Below are 18,155 nucleotides of genomic sequence, written 5' to 3' on the forward strand. Positions count from 1 at the left end.
AGTGAAATTTCTAACGGACTCTCCCTCATCTCTGTACACACACACACACACACACACTAATGACCTTCTTACACACTTTTGTTCTTCCTATTTTAAATTAGCATTACTTACCAACTGACCCAGTGTCCCAGGATGCACTGATGCAATGCTCTATGAAAAGGAAATTTTCATGCTCAGGTATCACACACCCAGTCAAATATAGTGGTGCTTGAAAGTTTGTGAACCCTTTAGAATTTTCTATATTTCTGCATAAATATGACCTAAAACAACATCAGATTTTCACACCAGTAGATAAAGAGAACCCAGTTAAACAAATGAGACTAAAATATTATACTTGGTCATTTATTTATTGAGGAAAATGATCCAATATTACATATCTGTCAGTGGCAAAAGTATGTGAACCTTTGCTTTCAGTATGTGGTGTGACCCCCTTGTGCAGCAATAACTGCAACTAAACGTTTCCGGTAACTGTTGATCAGTCCTGCACACCGGCTTGGAGAAGTTTTAGCCCATTCCAACGTACAGAACAGCTTCAACTCTGGGATATTGGTGGGTTTCCTCACATGAACTGCTCGCTTCAGGTCCTTCCACAACATTTCCATTGGATTAAGGTCAGGACTTTGACTTGGCCATTCCAAAACATCAACTTCATTCTTCTTTAACCATTCTTTGGTAGAACGATTTGTGTGCTTAGGGTCGTTGTCTTGCTGCATGACCCACCTTTTCTTGAGATTCAGTTCATGGACAGATGTCCTGACATTTTCCTTTAGAATTGGCTGGTATAATTCAGAATTCATTGTTCCATCAGTGATGGCAAGCCGTCCTGGCCCAGATGCAGCAAAACAGGCCCAAACAAACAAATGATACTACCACCACCATGTTTCACAGATGGGATAAGGTTCTTATGCTAGAATGCAGTGTTTTCCTTTCTCCAAACATAACGCTTCTCATTTAAACCCAAAAGTTCTATTTTGGTCTCATCCATCCACAAAACATTTTTCCAATAGCCTTCTGGCTTGTCCATGTGATCTTTAGCAAACTGCAGCTGAGCAGCAATGTTCTTTTTGGAGAGCAGTGGCTTTCTCCTTGAAACCCTGCCATGCCACACCATTGTTGTTCAGTGTTCTCCTGATGGTGGACTCATGAACATGAACATTCACCAATGTGAGGGAGGCTTTCAGGTGCTTAGAAGTTACCCTGGGGTCCTTTGTGACCTCGCCGAGTATTACACGCCTTGCTCTTGGAGTGATCTTTGTTGGTCGACCACTCCTGGGGAGGGTAACAATGGTCTTGAATTTCCTCCATTTGTACACAATCTGTCTGACTGTGGATTGGTGGAGTCCAAACTCTTTAGAGATGGTTTTGTAACATTTTCCAGCCTGATGAGCATCAACAACACTTTTTCTGAGGTCCTGAGAAATCTCCTTTGTTCGTGCTATGATACACTTCCACAAACATGTGTTGTGAAGATCAGACTTTGATAGATCCCTGTTCTTTAAATAAAACAGGGTGCCCACTCACACCTGATTGTCATCCCATTGATTGAAAACACCTGACTAATTTCACCTTCAAATTAACTGTTAATCCAAGAGGTTCACATCCTTTTGCCACTCACAGATATGTAATATTGGATCATTTTCCTCAATAAATAAATGACCAAGTATAATGTTTTTGTCTCATTTGTTTAACTGGGTTCTCTTTATTTTTAGGACTTGTGTGAAAATCTGATGTTTTAGGTCATATTTATGCAGAAATATAGAAAATTCTAAAGGGTTCACAAACTTTCAAGCACCACTGTAAAAGCCTTTTCAACCAAATAGGTTGCATTAATCCATTCATAAAGTGAATCAGATGTATACAGGATGTGTAATTAACAGTTTGACCTCAGTCATTATGGGAGAAGGTTATGTGCTAGAATGTGTTATTGGCTTGCTGATGAACACAATATGTACATAGTCAGCGAGTGAGACACACACACACACACGATACACAGCTTCCTTTGATGTTGCAAATGCAATATAGCAGCACATGTACAGCATGTGTGCAAGCAAAGCTGTGCATGTACACACACACACACCCCACGTGTGCTGTATTATGCAGGTGCATTATTGTATCAGAGTCTGTCCTTAAATGTGCAAGTGTGTCCATGCTGGACTGACCGAGGACAGAAACGTCATTAGTGAATCAAAAAGATGAGATTAAGGGACAAGTGTTCACCAAATGCTCAAGCATCAGAGAGAGAAAGAGAGCGAGAGACTGAAATAGGACCGATAACACAAAAAGTATGGGCTGAAGACTCATTTTCCTAACTGCCTTTTCCGTTCCCTCTCTCTAGAGGAAGTCTCTCATGTCTCAAATGTTTCTCTCTACTCGTTCGAAAACAGGAACATCGAGACCCCATCTACCATCGTGATTTCCTCTGGTTAATACTGTATGATAAAAGGAATGAGAATAATGATCTCGCCCTGCTATACACATGATGTCCACTTACTGTATCTCAGCACCTCATTGTTCGATTACCAAAAAGCACTTGGACTAAATGGCAAGTGACTGTGGAACCGTATTCGGGAGCAGAGAACTCCGAACTTGAGATCTGTCCAGCTTCTGCTTTGAAGAAGACTTTGCTTATCATACGTAGACTCAAGCACAGACTTAAGCACACCGTGAAATGTCTCCTCTGCATTTAACCCATCTGAAGTGAGCTATGAGCGCGCACACACATGCATACCCAGAGCACTGGGCAGCTATGCTACAGCGCCCAGGGAGCAGTTGGGGGTTAGGTGCCTTGCTCAAGGGCACTTCAGCTCAAGGCTGCCCCCATATTAACCTAACCTGCATGTCTTTGGACTGTGGGGGAAACTGGAGCACTTGGAGGAAACCCATGCAGACATGGGGAGAACATCCAAACTCCACACACAAAGACCCCCGTCAGCCACTGGGCTTGAACCCAGAACCTTCTTGCTGTGAAGCGACAGTGCTAAACACTACGCCGGCAGACGTCACTACTGGCCAGTCTTAGAAAGATGTTATTTCTCATCATTTTTAGATGAGCTGAGCCATCCATGATTAGGGCCATTGTAGGTTAAAGAGAAAAAAAAAAAAAAAACCAGTGGGGATTTTGGGTCAAGGAACCAGACTGCTTCACTTTGCAAGGATGGACCAATGTCATCACAAGAGATGAGCTGAGAGATATAAGAAATGCAGTCCTTTCCTCAATCATCCGATATAAAAGAATAAAGCTCAGATTTTCAACTACATTTCCCAGAATGCACTGCAGCCAGGAAGCACATGATGGTTGTCTCAGAAAATATCAGGGTTCCCGCCCCCCTCGTCAATTTGTGACTTTTTCAGCTCAGAATATCTGAGGTTTTTTTTTCCTCGTACAGTTACGACTCATCTCTCCCACTGTATATCGTAAGAGTATAACAGTACAAGATAAAATGTATACATGGTATTCTTTCATGTTCATGTCCAGATCTGTGTGCGTCTTTTTTTTTTTTTTTGGGGGGGGGCCCTGTTGATGCACAGCTGTTCCACGATCCTGCTGTTCCCCTCATATGACTATTACAGCAGCAAAAAGGACACGCACACATATGGTCAGCAAGACAGGCAATACTCTTCATCTTTATTTTATTCTTATCCAGCTTCCTTTCTCTGCGTCTGTCTTCCATGTGTGAAAGGCCCATAAGCCAGTGCATATGAATCTGCCTGGCCACAGCTGGTTCCTCTCTCACTCAGCCACGTGCGCACTCTCCGTCTCCACGCTTGCTGATAGCGTGCTCGTACTCACCTGCTGCGGCTCTGTACAGAGGGCGTGTTCTCCTGATCCCGCTCTCTCTCCTGCCCCTTCTTTGGCTCCCGGTCTCGCTCTCGGTCCCGGGTCCACGCTCTGTCCTTCTCCCGTTCTCTCTCGCCGTCCTGGCAGCTGTAATGCTTCCACGCTTTGGCACGGTCACTCAAGCCCAGCCAGGGGGTTATGTGCCCTAGAGTATGTGGATACACACCTGAGGTGAAAAGCAAGCACAGAGAAAAAAAAAAAAAAAAGTGTCAATTCTACGCAGACGCGCAGTATGTACAATAGCGAAGCAACCACCTCATTCACTAAACAGGTACCTCCAACAAGCTTTCAGGACAGTCGGCTTTTATATTACATTGTGCATCAGTTACTCCGAAATTTTATTCCGAGCTCTAAACCTTCAGCATATCATACTCGGCAGAAAAGTGGAACAATGAATATAGTAACAGAAACCAAGGTGGAAATTTCTGTTAAAATTCTGACAGTCAGGCTAATATTCATGACGCCCAAGACTGCTTGGCGTTGAGCTGTTGGATCCGGGCCTTCATTCGTAAACATGCGTGCGCACGAATATGTAGGGAAATTCTGTTTATATAATTTATTTATGAACTGCTTTTGCCAGTGCAAAGCATAGTGGTGGAAAATGAAGCCTCTGGAACAGAACATATTGGCTCATGGACGCTTTGTCCTGGCATTTGTTTAAAGGTAGCCTGCCTTTCAGATTTTTCAAGTGTAGGTCATAAACAATTTTCCCTGACACCCAATTATTTTTGTTTAGTGGAGCGAAAGCTACTTAATTCAAATCACAGACTTCCAATTTTATTCGTTTTTTAAAAAAATAGAACAATTAATGAATTTAAGGCCACATGGCCCTAAATTCTCCACTATTTTCTCCTGCTTCACCATGACTCAATTCAACATACTACGTCATGCATCACATGGTTGGCTTTCACCATTCATGCAAGGCATTGTGGGAGACAAATTTGAAGCAGGAGAGGAAAACGGAGGGCAAGAGTGTGCGAATGAAACGTGAAAGACCGACTACAGTAACAGAAAGCGAGAAGAAAAAGACGTTATGTTGCGAAGGAAAGGAAACGCAGGACCACACTAATAAATATCGGCGCTCAGCGAGCACCTCGGTGTGATCAGCTGTTCATTTAGCAACAAAATGATGGAACTGTCAGTGCACGATCAGGGTAAACCTGCACATGCGCACACGGACTTCCTCTGTCTGCTTGACCGCGTGAAGTGAGCGATTTCATGCACATTATTTGCTAATGAATCCCCTCAAATTAAATAACTTCCCAGCCACAGAATGGTCTGATATTTTGTGAGATATTACAGAAATAAACATACATCGCAATGACCAAATTTCAGAGGGAACTAAATTTCACCAATTTTATGAAATCGAAAGGCCATCTAGCTTTAATAATACCGTAGGTCAGAACTGCTAAACTCCATTACTGCTTTTTGATTCAAATTAATTACTGTTAAATTTAAAAAAAAAAAAGTTTCTGGTTATGCTCAAATTCCATCAAAAGGTTAACAGAGTTGCCATGTTTAACAAGTCTCGGTTTGTTGGAGGATGTTGCGAGAAGACTCGTTTCTTAGCTGCAAGACAACATGATTCCTTACTGCTGAAACCACGACTCGGATTCGTGCCATCAGCCGGAATCCAAATGAGAAAGAGAGACGACGGGCACAAATGAAATTCCTATACAAGTCCTGTCTACAGTGGCACTTGACAGTTTGTGAACCCTTTAGAATTTTGATATTTCTGCATAAATGTGAGCATAAAAACAGCACCAGACAACCCAATTCAACAAAAGAGACAAAAATATTATACTTTGGTCATTTAAAAATAAAAAAAATTATACAACAAATAATATATTTTTGTCCAATTGGGTGCTCTTTTAGGACTTCTGAAAATCTGATGTTTTCAAGCATCACCGTGTTTCAGTATGTTTTTAGCTCCAGGCACATTTCAGAAAGAGACTCGAGTTATCATGAATATTTCCCAACCATCATGAGAAGTGAAGATTTCATCATTTCTCTGGGCTCTAATCTTTATCCAGTTATCTTACAAACAACGCAAAACGGACCAACATGAAACATCTTTGGGGGGGTGTTTCCTACCATCATTTCCTGGGGCTATTCACTGCGATCTTGTCGATATTAAAGAGCCGCCAGAAAAGATTTTGCAGATATTTGGATACTTATTTGGGAATGGAAATGTCCATCTCATCTCATCATCTCTAGCCGCTTTATCCTGTTCTACAGGGTCGCAGGCAAGCTGGAGCCTATCCCAGCTGACTACGGGCGAAAGGCGGGGTACACCCTGGACAAGTCGCCAGGTCATCACAGGGCTGGAAATGTCCAGTCACCAATTATTTATATATTTATGCTTGGGCTGTTTTGGTTTTTTTTTGTCATGTCATTGAGATGTCGATTAAAAAAAAAAAAAAAGAAGCAACCTCGTATGAGCGTACATTTTAAATCCATTCAATTTATGTCACTAAATTGATTAGAATTGCACTGTCGCCTCACAGCAAGCAGGTTTTAGGTTTGAAGCTCACGATCGATTGGGGTCTTTGTGTGGCGTTAACATCTCCTCATGCCTGCGTGGGTTTCTTCTGGGTGCTCAGGTTTCCTCCAAAGACATGCAGATTAGGTCAACTGGCTTCTCGAGTGTGAGTAGCTGTGGGTCTCTGTTACCCCTTTTCCACCAAATCAGTTCCAGGGCTGGTTCGGGGCCAGTGCTGGTGCTGGTTCACAACTCATTCAACTTGCGAGCCAGCTGAGAACCAGTTCGCTTTTCCATAGCTCGGGGTGCTAAGGAGAGCCACGTCATTACGTCACTGTATACGTCAGTTACGTCGCTGCGTTTGCATAAACCTTGGCGCGAACATCGAAGCAACAACAACATGGAGAAGAAGCAGCAGCAAGAACAACAATAATGAATGACTTCACGTTTGTACAGCTGCTGCTTCTTGTCGCTTAAAAATGGCGACTTTTTGCGGTCTTGCTATTGTTGTTGGTCTTAACAACTCTGCCGCCCCCCCCCGCTGACGTAAGCGGTTCTTTCCTCTGGCCCAGCAAAGAGTTGGTGCTAGCCTGGAACCAGTTTTTCTGGCCCCAGAGCCAGTTCTTTGTCAGTGGAAACAGAAAACCCGGTTCCAAACTAAGCACTGGCCCCGAACCAGCCCTGGAACTACTTTGGTGGAAAAGGGGCATGTGTGAGCCCTGCGATAGACTAGACTAGAGACCTGTCCAGGGTGAACCCCAACCTCTCGCCTAATGTCAGTTGGGATTGGCTCCAGATCACCCGCGAGCCGCAATGGATAACGTATAGACCAGTGTTTCTCAAACTTTTTCAGACCAAGGACCACTTGATCCATTAAATAAATAAATTCGCAGACCACCTAAACCCACCAAATATCCCGGGGAAAAAACAAAACAAAACAAACAAACAAAAAAAAAAAAAAAACGCGCCTACTTCAATAATGGATTACAAATTACAGTTTTACAAATTGTATCACCAACCCACTCATTCAGTGCCTTTACATGCACATCCAAATCGAGCTACTGTCGGTAATCGAGCTAAGGGTCCCAGCAGGGGTGCCAGAGAAATCCAATCCTACATGCACACAAGGAAATCGAGCTATTGTGTGAGGTACATTGTGCACCCGAGCCACAGGTGGCGCTACACGCCCCATCGTGTTGGTACACTTCCGGTTGTCGTCATGAAGAGCTATTCAAGAGTATAAACAAAGTTATGCAGTGTTGCCAGATACTGCTGACATTTTCCAGCCCAAAACATGTTCAAATCCGCCAAAATGCACTTAAAACCGCCCAATCTGGCAACACTGGCAGTTCCGTGTTCACAAGTTCCGTGCTCAAGCTGTTAGGCTTGCTCTAACAGACTGTATGGCTACAAACTGTCCTGCGCAGACCACTGTTTTGTAAGACAACTTATTTTACACAATTGTATATTTTTCTAAAGTCCATTTTTTGCTTACAAAAAAATTTTTTTGCTTACAATTTAACTTATGTCTTAATAAACACACAAAAAGTTCAATTGTTTTGTTTTTATTGACATTCTTCAGATGTTGGACAGATTATATATATATATATATATATATATATATATATATATATATATATATATATATATATATATATATATTATGGCATGCCGTTCAGGAAATTAATCTTTGAATATATTGAATGAATCCCCGAATATATTGAATGAAACATTGAATATATTGAATGAATCCCTGAATATATTGAATGAAACTTTGAATATATGGAATGAAACTCTGAATATATTGAATGAATCCCCGAATATATGGAATGAATCCCCAAATATATTGAATGAAACTCTGAATATTTGGAATGAATCCCCGAATATATTGAATGAAACTTTGAATATATGGAATGAATCCCTGAATATATTGAATGAAACTTTGAATCTATGGAATGAATCCCCGAATATATTGAATGAAACTCTGAATATATGGAATGAATCCCCGAATATATTGAATGAAACTCTGAATATATGGAATGAATCCCCGAATATATTGAATGAAACTTTGAATATATGGAATGAATCCCCGAATATATTGAATGAAACTTTGAATATATGGAATGAAACTCTGAATATATTGAATGAATCCCCGAATATATGGAATGAATCCCCAAATATATTGAATGAAACTCTGAATATTTGGAATGAATCCCCGAATATATTGAATGAAACTTTGAATATATGGAATGAATCCCCGAATATATTGAATGAAACTTTGAATATATGGAATGAAACTCTGAATATATTGAATGAATCCCCGAATATATGGAATGAATCCCCAAATATATTGAATGAATCCCCGAATATATTGAATGAAACTTTGAATATATGGAATGAATCCCCGAATATATTGAATGAAACTTTGAATATATGGAATGAAACTCTGAATATATTGAATGAATCCCCGAATATATGGAATGAATCCCCAAATATATTGAATGAAACTCTGAATATTTGGAATGAATCCCCGAATATATTGAATGAAACTTTGAATATATGGAATGAATCCCTGAATATATTGAATGAAACTTTGAATCTATGGAATGAATCCCCGAATATATTGAATGAAACTCTGAATATATGGAATGAATCCCCGAATATATTGAATGAAACTCTGAATATATGGAATGAATCCCCGAATATATTGAATGAAACTTTGAATATATGGAATGAATCCCCGAATATATTGAATGAAACTTTGAATATATGGAATGAATCCCCAAATATATTGAATGAAACTTTGAATATATGGAATGAATCCCCGAATATATTGAATGAAACTTTGAATATATGGAATGAATCCCCGAATATATTGAATGAAACTCTGAATATATTGAATGAATCCCCGAATATATTGAATGAAACTCTGAATATATGGAATGAATCCCCGAATATATTGAATGAAACTTTGAATATATGGAATGAATCCCCGAATATATTGAATGAAACTTTGAATATATGGAATGAATCCCCAAATATATTGAATGAAACTTTGAATATATGGAATGAATCCCCGAATATATTGAATGAAACTTTGAATATATGGAATGAATCCCCGAATATATTGAATGAAACTCTGAATATATGGAATGAATCCCCGAATATATTGAATGAAACTCTGAATATATGGAATTAAACTTGGCTGACGTCATGAAGGCACTGCCGCCGTCCTGCAGCAGTAATGAGTCAGTCAGCTCGGGATTTGGTTGCAGCTATTTTAAACAGTAAAGACATTGTTAACACTCTGGCGAATGCTTGTGGTTTTATTAGTGTTTACTTCTTTTATGTGCAACGAAGCTACGGTGACAAAGTCATTTCCCTCGCGGATCATATTTGTATAACGGTATTTTCTGTATATAAAACTAATTTGTAAATTTTGTTTGTCGAGTTTTACAGCGTTTCTCAATATACTCTAATACTCTCCTCTGAGTCTGAGTTTTTCTTGGGACCTGTTGTCTGTCTGCCGAGCTGTGGGAGCGGGGGCAGAATACAAAGTTTCATCCCATATATTCAAGGTTTCATTCCATATATTCAAAGTTTCATTCCATATATTCAGGGATTCATTCAATATATTCAAAGTTTCATTCAATATATTCGGGGATTCATTCCATATATTCAGAGTTTCATTCAATATATTCAGAGTTTCATTCCATATATTCAAAGTTTCATTCAATATATTCGGGGATTCATTCCATATATTCAGAGTTTCATTCAATATATTCGGGGATTCATTCCATATATTCAGAGTTTCATTCAATATATTCAGAGTTTCATTCCATATATTCAGAGTTTCATTCCATATATTCAGAGTTTCATTCCATATATTCAGAGTTTCATTCAATATATTCAAAGATTAATTTCCTGAACGGCATGCCATAATATATATATATATATATATATATATATATATATATATATATATATATATATATATATATATATACACACACATATATATACATACACACACACACATACACACACACACAAAAAATATATATATATAAAAAACACAAAAAGATTCATGCCGTTGTCATGATTCGTTGTCATGCCGACCGAGGCTGTTGTGTTTCCCGCTTGTGGTCTCGTCACTCGTCACTTCCGGAAGGGGCAGTGCTGAAGTAAGTAGCTCGACTCCGTAGCTCGATAGGGTTTACATGCACTAAGTAGCTCGGCTACAATCGCATAATCTAGGTCGCGTAGCTCGATTACGAGAAATCCAGTTCGGTTCGATTTCAGCCAAGCTAAGGTGTTTCCATGGCATTTAGAACTTCGATTTCAGTCGAGCAACAGCAGAAATTTGATTTTCTCTATGTCCATGTAAACGCACTGAGTGTTGTCCTCCTCTTAATGGAAAGAATGGTGCTACTTCTTCTGATACATCAGTGAAGGAATGTCTGGCTCCAAACTGGACAGTTTTAATCTCATATTGGGGGCCACATTGATCCGGTTGTGCTGCTTTGTTTTCGTGTCGGATGTTTCTTGTGCGTTTCTTTTGACTGACTTGGTCTTCAGCCATCGATCCATTATCTTTGACAGTTTGATGCCAACTCTAATTTGGTTACTCATCGTCATTTCTCTGCTTTCTACATTCCTTCTACATTCAGACATGACGCCGATATGAAAAGTGTAGCCTAAACTGACGTAGTTATAGGCGGTGTCGCAAAACTGTTGGCTTGCTTAATAAATCAGAAACTCAAAAGGCTAATATTTGAATTTACATAGGACTTTATTCAGTATAGAAAACTGATCTGTGCTACTCAGAACTTTGCTTTTGGAGTCACATGGGCGCTTTGAGAAACACTGATAAAACGTGATATTTTACAACATTGACTCGCGGCCCGCCAGGGGTCGCTCGGACCAAACTTTGAGAAACAGTGGTATAGACAGTGAACGAACGGATGGATTAACGTATAGATGGATGAACAGCAGAGGTGCCTTTAACACCAACATGTCTAGAACATCTTGTTACTAATCTGGCCTGAGTTTCCCAAAAGCATCACAGCACAAAGATCATTAAATGGTAGAGTGAGCATCACAACGAACACTCTCTCTCCTAGTTAAAACGCTCTTAGCGTTAAAGGAGAACTGAAGTAATTTTTAAACTTGCTTTATTTCTTAAATTAACGTGTTATTCAATTACTTTTTTGGTTTTATTAACCTTACATCATGACTCGTATTACACATCATATTACACTTATCGGCGTTTTCGGTTTTTAGCCACGTTGAATGTATATCGTATGGTCCACAGCAGGCGTCGCTTGTCCGCACGATCTTCACGAGACTTGTGCAAGACTTCAAATGTGAAGTGTCAGCGCCACCATTTTGAAAACTGTACACAGCGGACAGATCGCCAGATCATTCCAGTTTAGATTAATTTCGAGATTTGCCAGCTCCATCAGTGATGGAGTGTCAGTCTTGCGCGCTGTGGCACGTGCACCTGAAGGCATGCCTCGGGCTGCGTGCCGAGTGGACTCCAGCACACGTGCTGTGAACAAGGTGCACGTGTCCTCAATTAAGGAACTGTGCGTTTTCCTATGTAAGGACTGTGCTGATGCATTTGCATCACGAAGTATTACGATACGCATTACCGAGCCTTTCTATCCGTTGTCTTGATTTCCTGTTTCACGATCCTTGTGCCCGTTTCTTGTTCTTGTCGTCGCTTAGCCTTTGATGTATTGTTTGCGCCTCGGCCGGCCCTTTTGCCTGTATGCTCGTTTGTGATCTAGCCTGCCGTTTTGAATTGTTTGCCTGTGCGTGTATATATTAGGGTGCATCAGTTGCCCTCACTTTCATAAAATCTGATGCATTTTTGTTCGGGTGTTCCTTTTCACCAATAAAGACATCCTGTAAAATTTTTTGACCATATTCAAAAGTCTAATGGTGGCACCATGAGGTTCATTTTTTGCCAAAAAACGCTTATTTTATGTTTTCGCGTAAGGTTTGAATCACAATGTTGGACTCCATTTATTGATTTCTTGTGACCCAGAGATCATGTTAAGAACCTTTGCAAGGGATTGAGAAGCATTAATGTGATTCATAATACATTTGTATTGTTTAAAAGTAGTTGAACAATGATTCAATGAGCAGCTAAAACTCAAACTGTGCTTGATAATATATTTAGAATATGTACTAAAAATGTGTATCTAAAGGCCCGGTCCCACTGCACTTACGGATGCAAAGAGGATGTAAAACGTAAAAAAATCTTTGCCATCCGTTGGAAAACGCTATGCATCCGTTGTGTACTCATTGCATACGTGCTTCATACGCTCTATCCATCGAGCATCCGTCCACTGTGATTTCATCCGCGCAAAAAGTTTTGAGCTGCACAAAACTTTTAGAACGGATGAACTTTCCGCCGTGTACGATGTAAATCCGTGACATATACGAGCAACAAACGTTCTATGTCCGTTATCATCCGTTAAACGTCTGCTGTATCCTCTCTGCATCCTCTGGGCATCCTCGCAACTCACATCCGCTGCAGCTGAAAACGGAAAGAGGGAGGAAAGATAAGGTACATGAAACGTCTATTCATCGTTAGTAGCACGGAAATAGAAAGGATGTAAGTGTATGCATCTCGTATATAAAGTATTCAAAACGGACAAAGCGTTTATATCTGGGATGTATCTCGTATATTGAGGATGTCTGGAGTATGTCTAGAGTATGTAGAAGGACAACTAGCGGACAATCGGTCTGCATCCGATATACATCCACGCAACATCCCCTTTTTCCGTTAGGCGTACGTGATGCATCCCCTTCATCTGCTATGCATCCGCTCTTTCTGCTATGCGTCCGCTTCTCAGTTATCACCGGTAACCCCTTCGGAGCTGTCATCCACTTCCATCCGCTTTCATCCGCTAGGCTTCCTATGAACATGCGTTTAACATCCCCGCTATATACTACCCACGTCCGTTCTTTTCCGTTCTGTTTTCGCAAATTTTCGCCAATTTTGTCCATTTCTGGAGCGGATGAAAACGGATAGAGCCACCCCCGAAATTTTGCTCGTCCGCTGTGTCCTTTTTGCATACGTTTTGTGTCCATCGGCCAGTGGGACCGGGCCTTAAGATATTTGGTATACTCTATAAGGTGCCATAATGTTTCATGAAAAGTGATGGAAATTTTGTCATAAAAGTCATAAAATAGCAGCTTTTTCCATAACTGAGCTCCTCGTGCCACCATTAAACTTTTGAATTTTGTCAAAATATTTCACCCAGTGTGTTTTCTTACCAAAAGATAAAAAAAAAAAAAAAAATGCATCATGATCGGAGGAACTTTTCATTTTTAGGGGGCAACTGATGCACCCTAAAATATATTTTATTCTGCACGTTATTAAACTGTATACTTCTGTAAATACAGTATATCCGCCTCCCTTGCATATGTGACATGGCGATTATTCCATACGACTTCGAACCAACATGGAGTAGAGAAGAGTTAGAAAGACGACAGGATAAGGACTAGTCCGTCACGTTGGTATTTACGTCATTACTGTCACACAATTAAAACGTGCCGGATCAGGCAGCTGGTGGGTTTTCAAAATAATAAATACATGCATGTATTTTTGTGATAAATACATATTATACTGAGCGCATTTTCCACATGATCCTCATTAAAGGTTTGACAGCACTACAAAACGGCGTCGGAGCGATTTCAGACACGGGGAAAACTTCCGGCTTGATTACACCAGCATTCGAAAGAGGGCGCGCGCATCTTTTGACAACGTTGGCAGATGTTGGTCACTTTGATTTCCGCTGTACGTTTTACTTCCATCCTACGAAGTCTCGCACAGGTCTCAGCGAATCTCGTTTACGGCCATTGCTTTGACATATGGACTGATATATTACAGAGTATATTTCAAATGCTCATAACTTGCTATAGCAGTGACAAAATGGCTGTCAAAAATGCATTCCTATATTTAATAAAATGAGATACATAGAATTTTGGTAATAAAAAAAAAAATTTGCCTTCAGTTCTCTTTTAAGAGGCTTTTTGGGAAACCCACCCCTGTATGGCTGAAATACTCTTAAAATACACTTCACACTGGAAGGAATCTACTAAAGAAAAATTATCATCAGTCGTTTAACCTTGCTGTGACCTTGATCCTATTTGGATCAATTCCAGAATGCAATACGTTCATCTTCTAGTTACAGTGACAATTCCATACAAATATAAATCCTACAAAACATCGAACCACTTCTTTTTACGATATTGTGCCAACAAGCATCTCGGATGGACAACACGTCCAGACCTCACTATGCAAGCGAACACATAACATGGCTGTTGTGTGTATATTATTACAAACATATTCTTAATGTTTATGAAAAAGGTAGCCAGATTGCGTACCTGCACCACACATGCAGTATTTGGTTTAATGTTTCCTGTTTAAGGCGGCACGGTGGTGTAGTGGTTAGCACTGTCACACCTCATAGAAAGAAGGTCCGGGTTCAAGTCCAGTGGTTGGTGAGGGCCTTTCTGTGCGGAGTTTGCATGTTCTCCTCGTGTCTGCGCGGGTTTCCTCCGGGTGCTCCGGTTTCCCCCGCAGTCCAAAGACATGCAGGTTAGGTTAACTGGTGACTCTAAATTGACCGTAAATGTGAATGGTTGGTTGTCTCCATGCGTACCCTGCCTCTCGCCCATAGTCAGCTGGGATAGGCTCCAGCTTGCCCGCGACCCTACACAGGATAAGCGGCTACAGATAATGGATGGATGGAGATTTCCTGTTTAATCTCCATGTCACAGAATTGTGTGCCTGTGTAAGTGGAGTAAATACTTGCAGTTTAATTCTTCTCTACAGAGGCCCTCAAGCTTTATAGTGTGCGTGTGTATAGACGTGTACATGCTTAGTTTATGTTCCCGCTTTCAGTATCTGGATCGCTGAACTCCCCTCCGAGTCTCTAGTCAGTGCCATCCTGCCAGCCAGGACCGCGACACGAACACAGTCTGTACACAAGTATGCGTTTGTTGTTGTGTGTGTAGCGGTAATCCCTAAGCTCCTTTCAGACATGTAACAAACAGCTCAGGAAGTGAGATGTTCCAATTCCAAATGATCCAAAAGGAACACTTTCCCACCGTTTGCTAGACTTAAATCCTCGAGGAAAAAGATCGCTTAGATACAGGCCTGACCTCGTACACATTCATGTTTACACGTTTCCATTTTGGTGCCCAGACACACAGCCAAGAACAATGCTATCCGTTCCATCAGCATAACTTCTTGATTTCCCATCAATCCCTAAAGCAAGCTACAGCTTCAATAACATGATCTTGGTGATGATTAGCTTCTAATGAAGCCAAGGACCCAACTGGTTATCAGCTAAAACTGACAATAATTCAGTCTAATTAAGAAATTATTAGAAAAAAACACCCAACTTTGGTGGCTGTAATGATTTCTAATCTGGTAATTTACAGTGCACCGAGTCTGATCTGAGTGCATGGGAGGGGACGTGAACAGGGAACCGTGAAACAGTGGAGGAGTGTGTGGAAAGCTTCTGATGGTGATGGTGCCACCTACCTGCAGCAAAGGGGTATGACGGGGCACAACGGCCATCGTAGCTTCCTCCTGAAAGGCCACTGCAAGAGCGGGACATACAAGCAACCAAATTACTAAAAGAAAATAAACAAAATATGCCCAAATCTATGACATTAGCACATTCTGGATTATTTGCAAATTCTTAGTACAAGTATAGCAAACTTCTGTAAAAAAGAATACCATGTTATGTTGTTTTATTTTAAATAAATCAGCCTTATGAAGCAAACATGCAATTTGCAGTTGGCCTCAAACTTCATGGAGCCCCGTTACACTCAGCGAAGGATAGAGAGAGAAAATAAAATGCACTGTAAAGTGGAGGGCTTTGAGGAAAAAAAAAAAATCCTCTTTCTCAGTGATCAAGAGCTTTGCTACAGTTTTGGCTCTCAATTTCACAATCTTTTGATGTGTCTGGCTTGCTGTCAAGCTGCAGTGCGCACTCAATAACCTGGCAATGGTGTGTGCGCGCGTGTGCATGAAGGAGATAACATTATAATGAAGACACGGTGCTGTCCGTGCGGAGGATTAGGCAACCTGCCCTTCTTCCGACTGAAAGCTGGCTTCGCCCTGGAGGTGAAAGGTGAATGGAATTAGTACGTCTGCGTGTGCGCTTATTCGTGAGTGGTCTCCTTGTGGACAGGTGTTTATTCCTGACGCCAAATGCTGCACGGCTATAAATAGAGCTGGAAGGGATGCTGCTGTGCTGTTCCTTCTCTGCATCCTCTTCTCCCCTTTCCTCCCTGCTTCCATCCCTCCCCGCTTTCAATTTCAAAGCCGGCCAATTTCATAATCTGTCTCTCGTGTGGTCCGCTTCGGTGCAGTTAAGCATCAGTGATGAAGGAACTGAAGGAAACGGCGAGGGGAGATCTGTCTGCATGGATGATGATCGATCTTAACTGCTCTGTCTTCTCACCCTTAAATAAAGGCAGCATCATTAATGCAACTAAAAATCACTGTGCAGCGCTGCCATAACAATCCCAAACCCTTGTACTTTGTAGATTTTAGAGGAAAATAAGGCAGCATGGTGGAGTAATGTTGTGCCTCACAGCTCCAGGGTTCCATGTTTAATCCTAAACTCGGGATACGGTCACTGTATGGAGCTTCGCACGCTCTCCCCGTGTGTCCATGTGGGTTTCTTCCTATATCCTGAAAACATGCAGACTGGCTGCACTAAATGTGCACGCGCACATGATGCATCCCATCCAGAGTGTATTCCCACCTTGTGCCAAATAAAGCCATTACTTAGTGGTTAATATGGACTTGTTCCCCATATTGCTGTTATAATAAATAACCTCCACTCTTCTGCGAAGTCTTTCCACTAGATTTTGTAGCATGGCTGTGGGGATGTGTGTGTTCATTCAGCCGCAAGACAGCGTTAGCGAGATCAGTCACTGATGATGGTGAGGAGGTCTGGAGTGCTGTCAGTATTCCAGTTCATCCTATCCACGACTTTCCTGCGAGAGACAATGGGGGGGTTGCCATGACACCCACCTCTCCTGGATGCTGGTCTTTGATTTCCGGTTTATCAAAGCAGCTGAGGCTGAGAGAGCCGAAAGTAGCCGAGCAGAGCTAGCTACGACAACCACGTTTTAGTCCGAAGATAACGTCTTTTTAAAAAGTCCGTTTCTGGTTCAATGTGTGCCATTGTCGGGTGCACAAATGACTCGCAAAAGCTTAAAGATTTTACGAACGGAAACTGTTTTGAGCACAAAAAACGGATTCGCAAGACGTGCTGTCCAGCACCATGCGCTACTTATCTGTACATGCGATTCCTGTCTTTCACTAATCATTGCATTTTGGACCTGAATCAACAACATTAATTCTATGTAATTGCTGTTTAGATATTGTATATTCGTCAAAAATTACACTACATTAGTCATTTAGCTGATGCTTTTATTCAAAGTGACTAACAATAAGTGCATGTAGCCTCCGTAGCTAAGAGAATCCAAGAGCTACCAGTGCTGAAGTACTCGTGTAAACAAATGGCCTACAAATACCATCCAATATCTGGAATGATCAGAGTAGTTAAGAAGTTGAAGAAGCTCAGACAGATACATAGACAAGGAATTAAGTATAGTATGTTTATTGTTTGCAAAAGTTTGACAGCATTTGCATCAGCCTCCATCCATGCCAACCTGGACCAGTTTGCCTACAAAACCAACAGGTGCACCGAGGACACCATCTCCCTCATGCTCCACACTGTACTGACTCACCTGGAGAACCCTGACACCTACGTGAGGACGCCGTTCGTT

General features: G+C 41.1%; 1 protein-coding gene across 1 annotated transcript in view; it reads right to left on the minus strand.

The window, feature by feature from the left end:
- Positions 1–18,155, minus strand: part of fip1l1a (FIP1 like 1a (S. cerevisiae)) — a 60,539-nt gene that overhangs the window by 3,341 nt on the left and 39,043 nt on the right. The window contains exons 13-14 of the mRNA XM_060916034.1: positions 15,889–15,947; positions 3,791–4,004 (exon numbers count right to left, since the gene is read on the minus strand). Of these exons, the coding sequence (XP_060772017.1) occupies positions 3,791–4,004; positions 15,889–15,947 (273 nt within the window). The remainder of the gene's footprint in view (positions 1–3,790; positions 4,005–15,888; positions 15,948–18,155) is intronic.

This window comes from Neoarius graeffei, chromosome 3, assembly GCF_027579695.1.
Source record: "Neoarius graeffei isolate fNeoGra1 chromosome 3, fNeoGra1.pri, whole genome shotgun sequence".
In the NCBI taxonomy this organism is placed as follows: domain Eukaryota; kingdom Metazoa; phylum Chordata; class Actinopteri; order Siluriformes; family Ariidae; genus Neoarius; species Neoarius graeffei.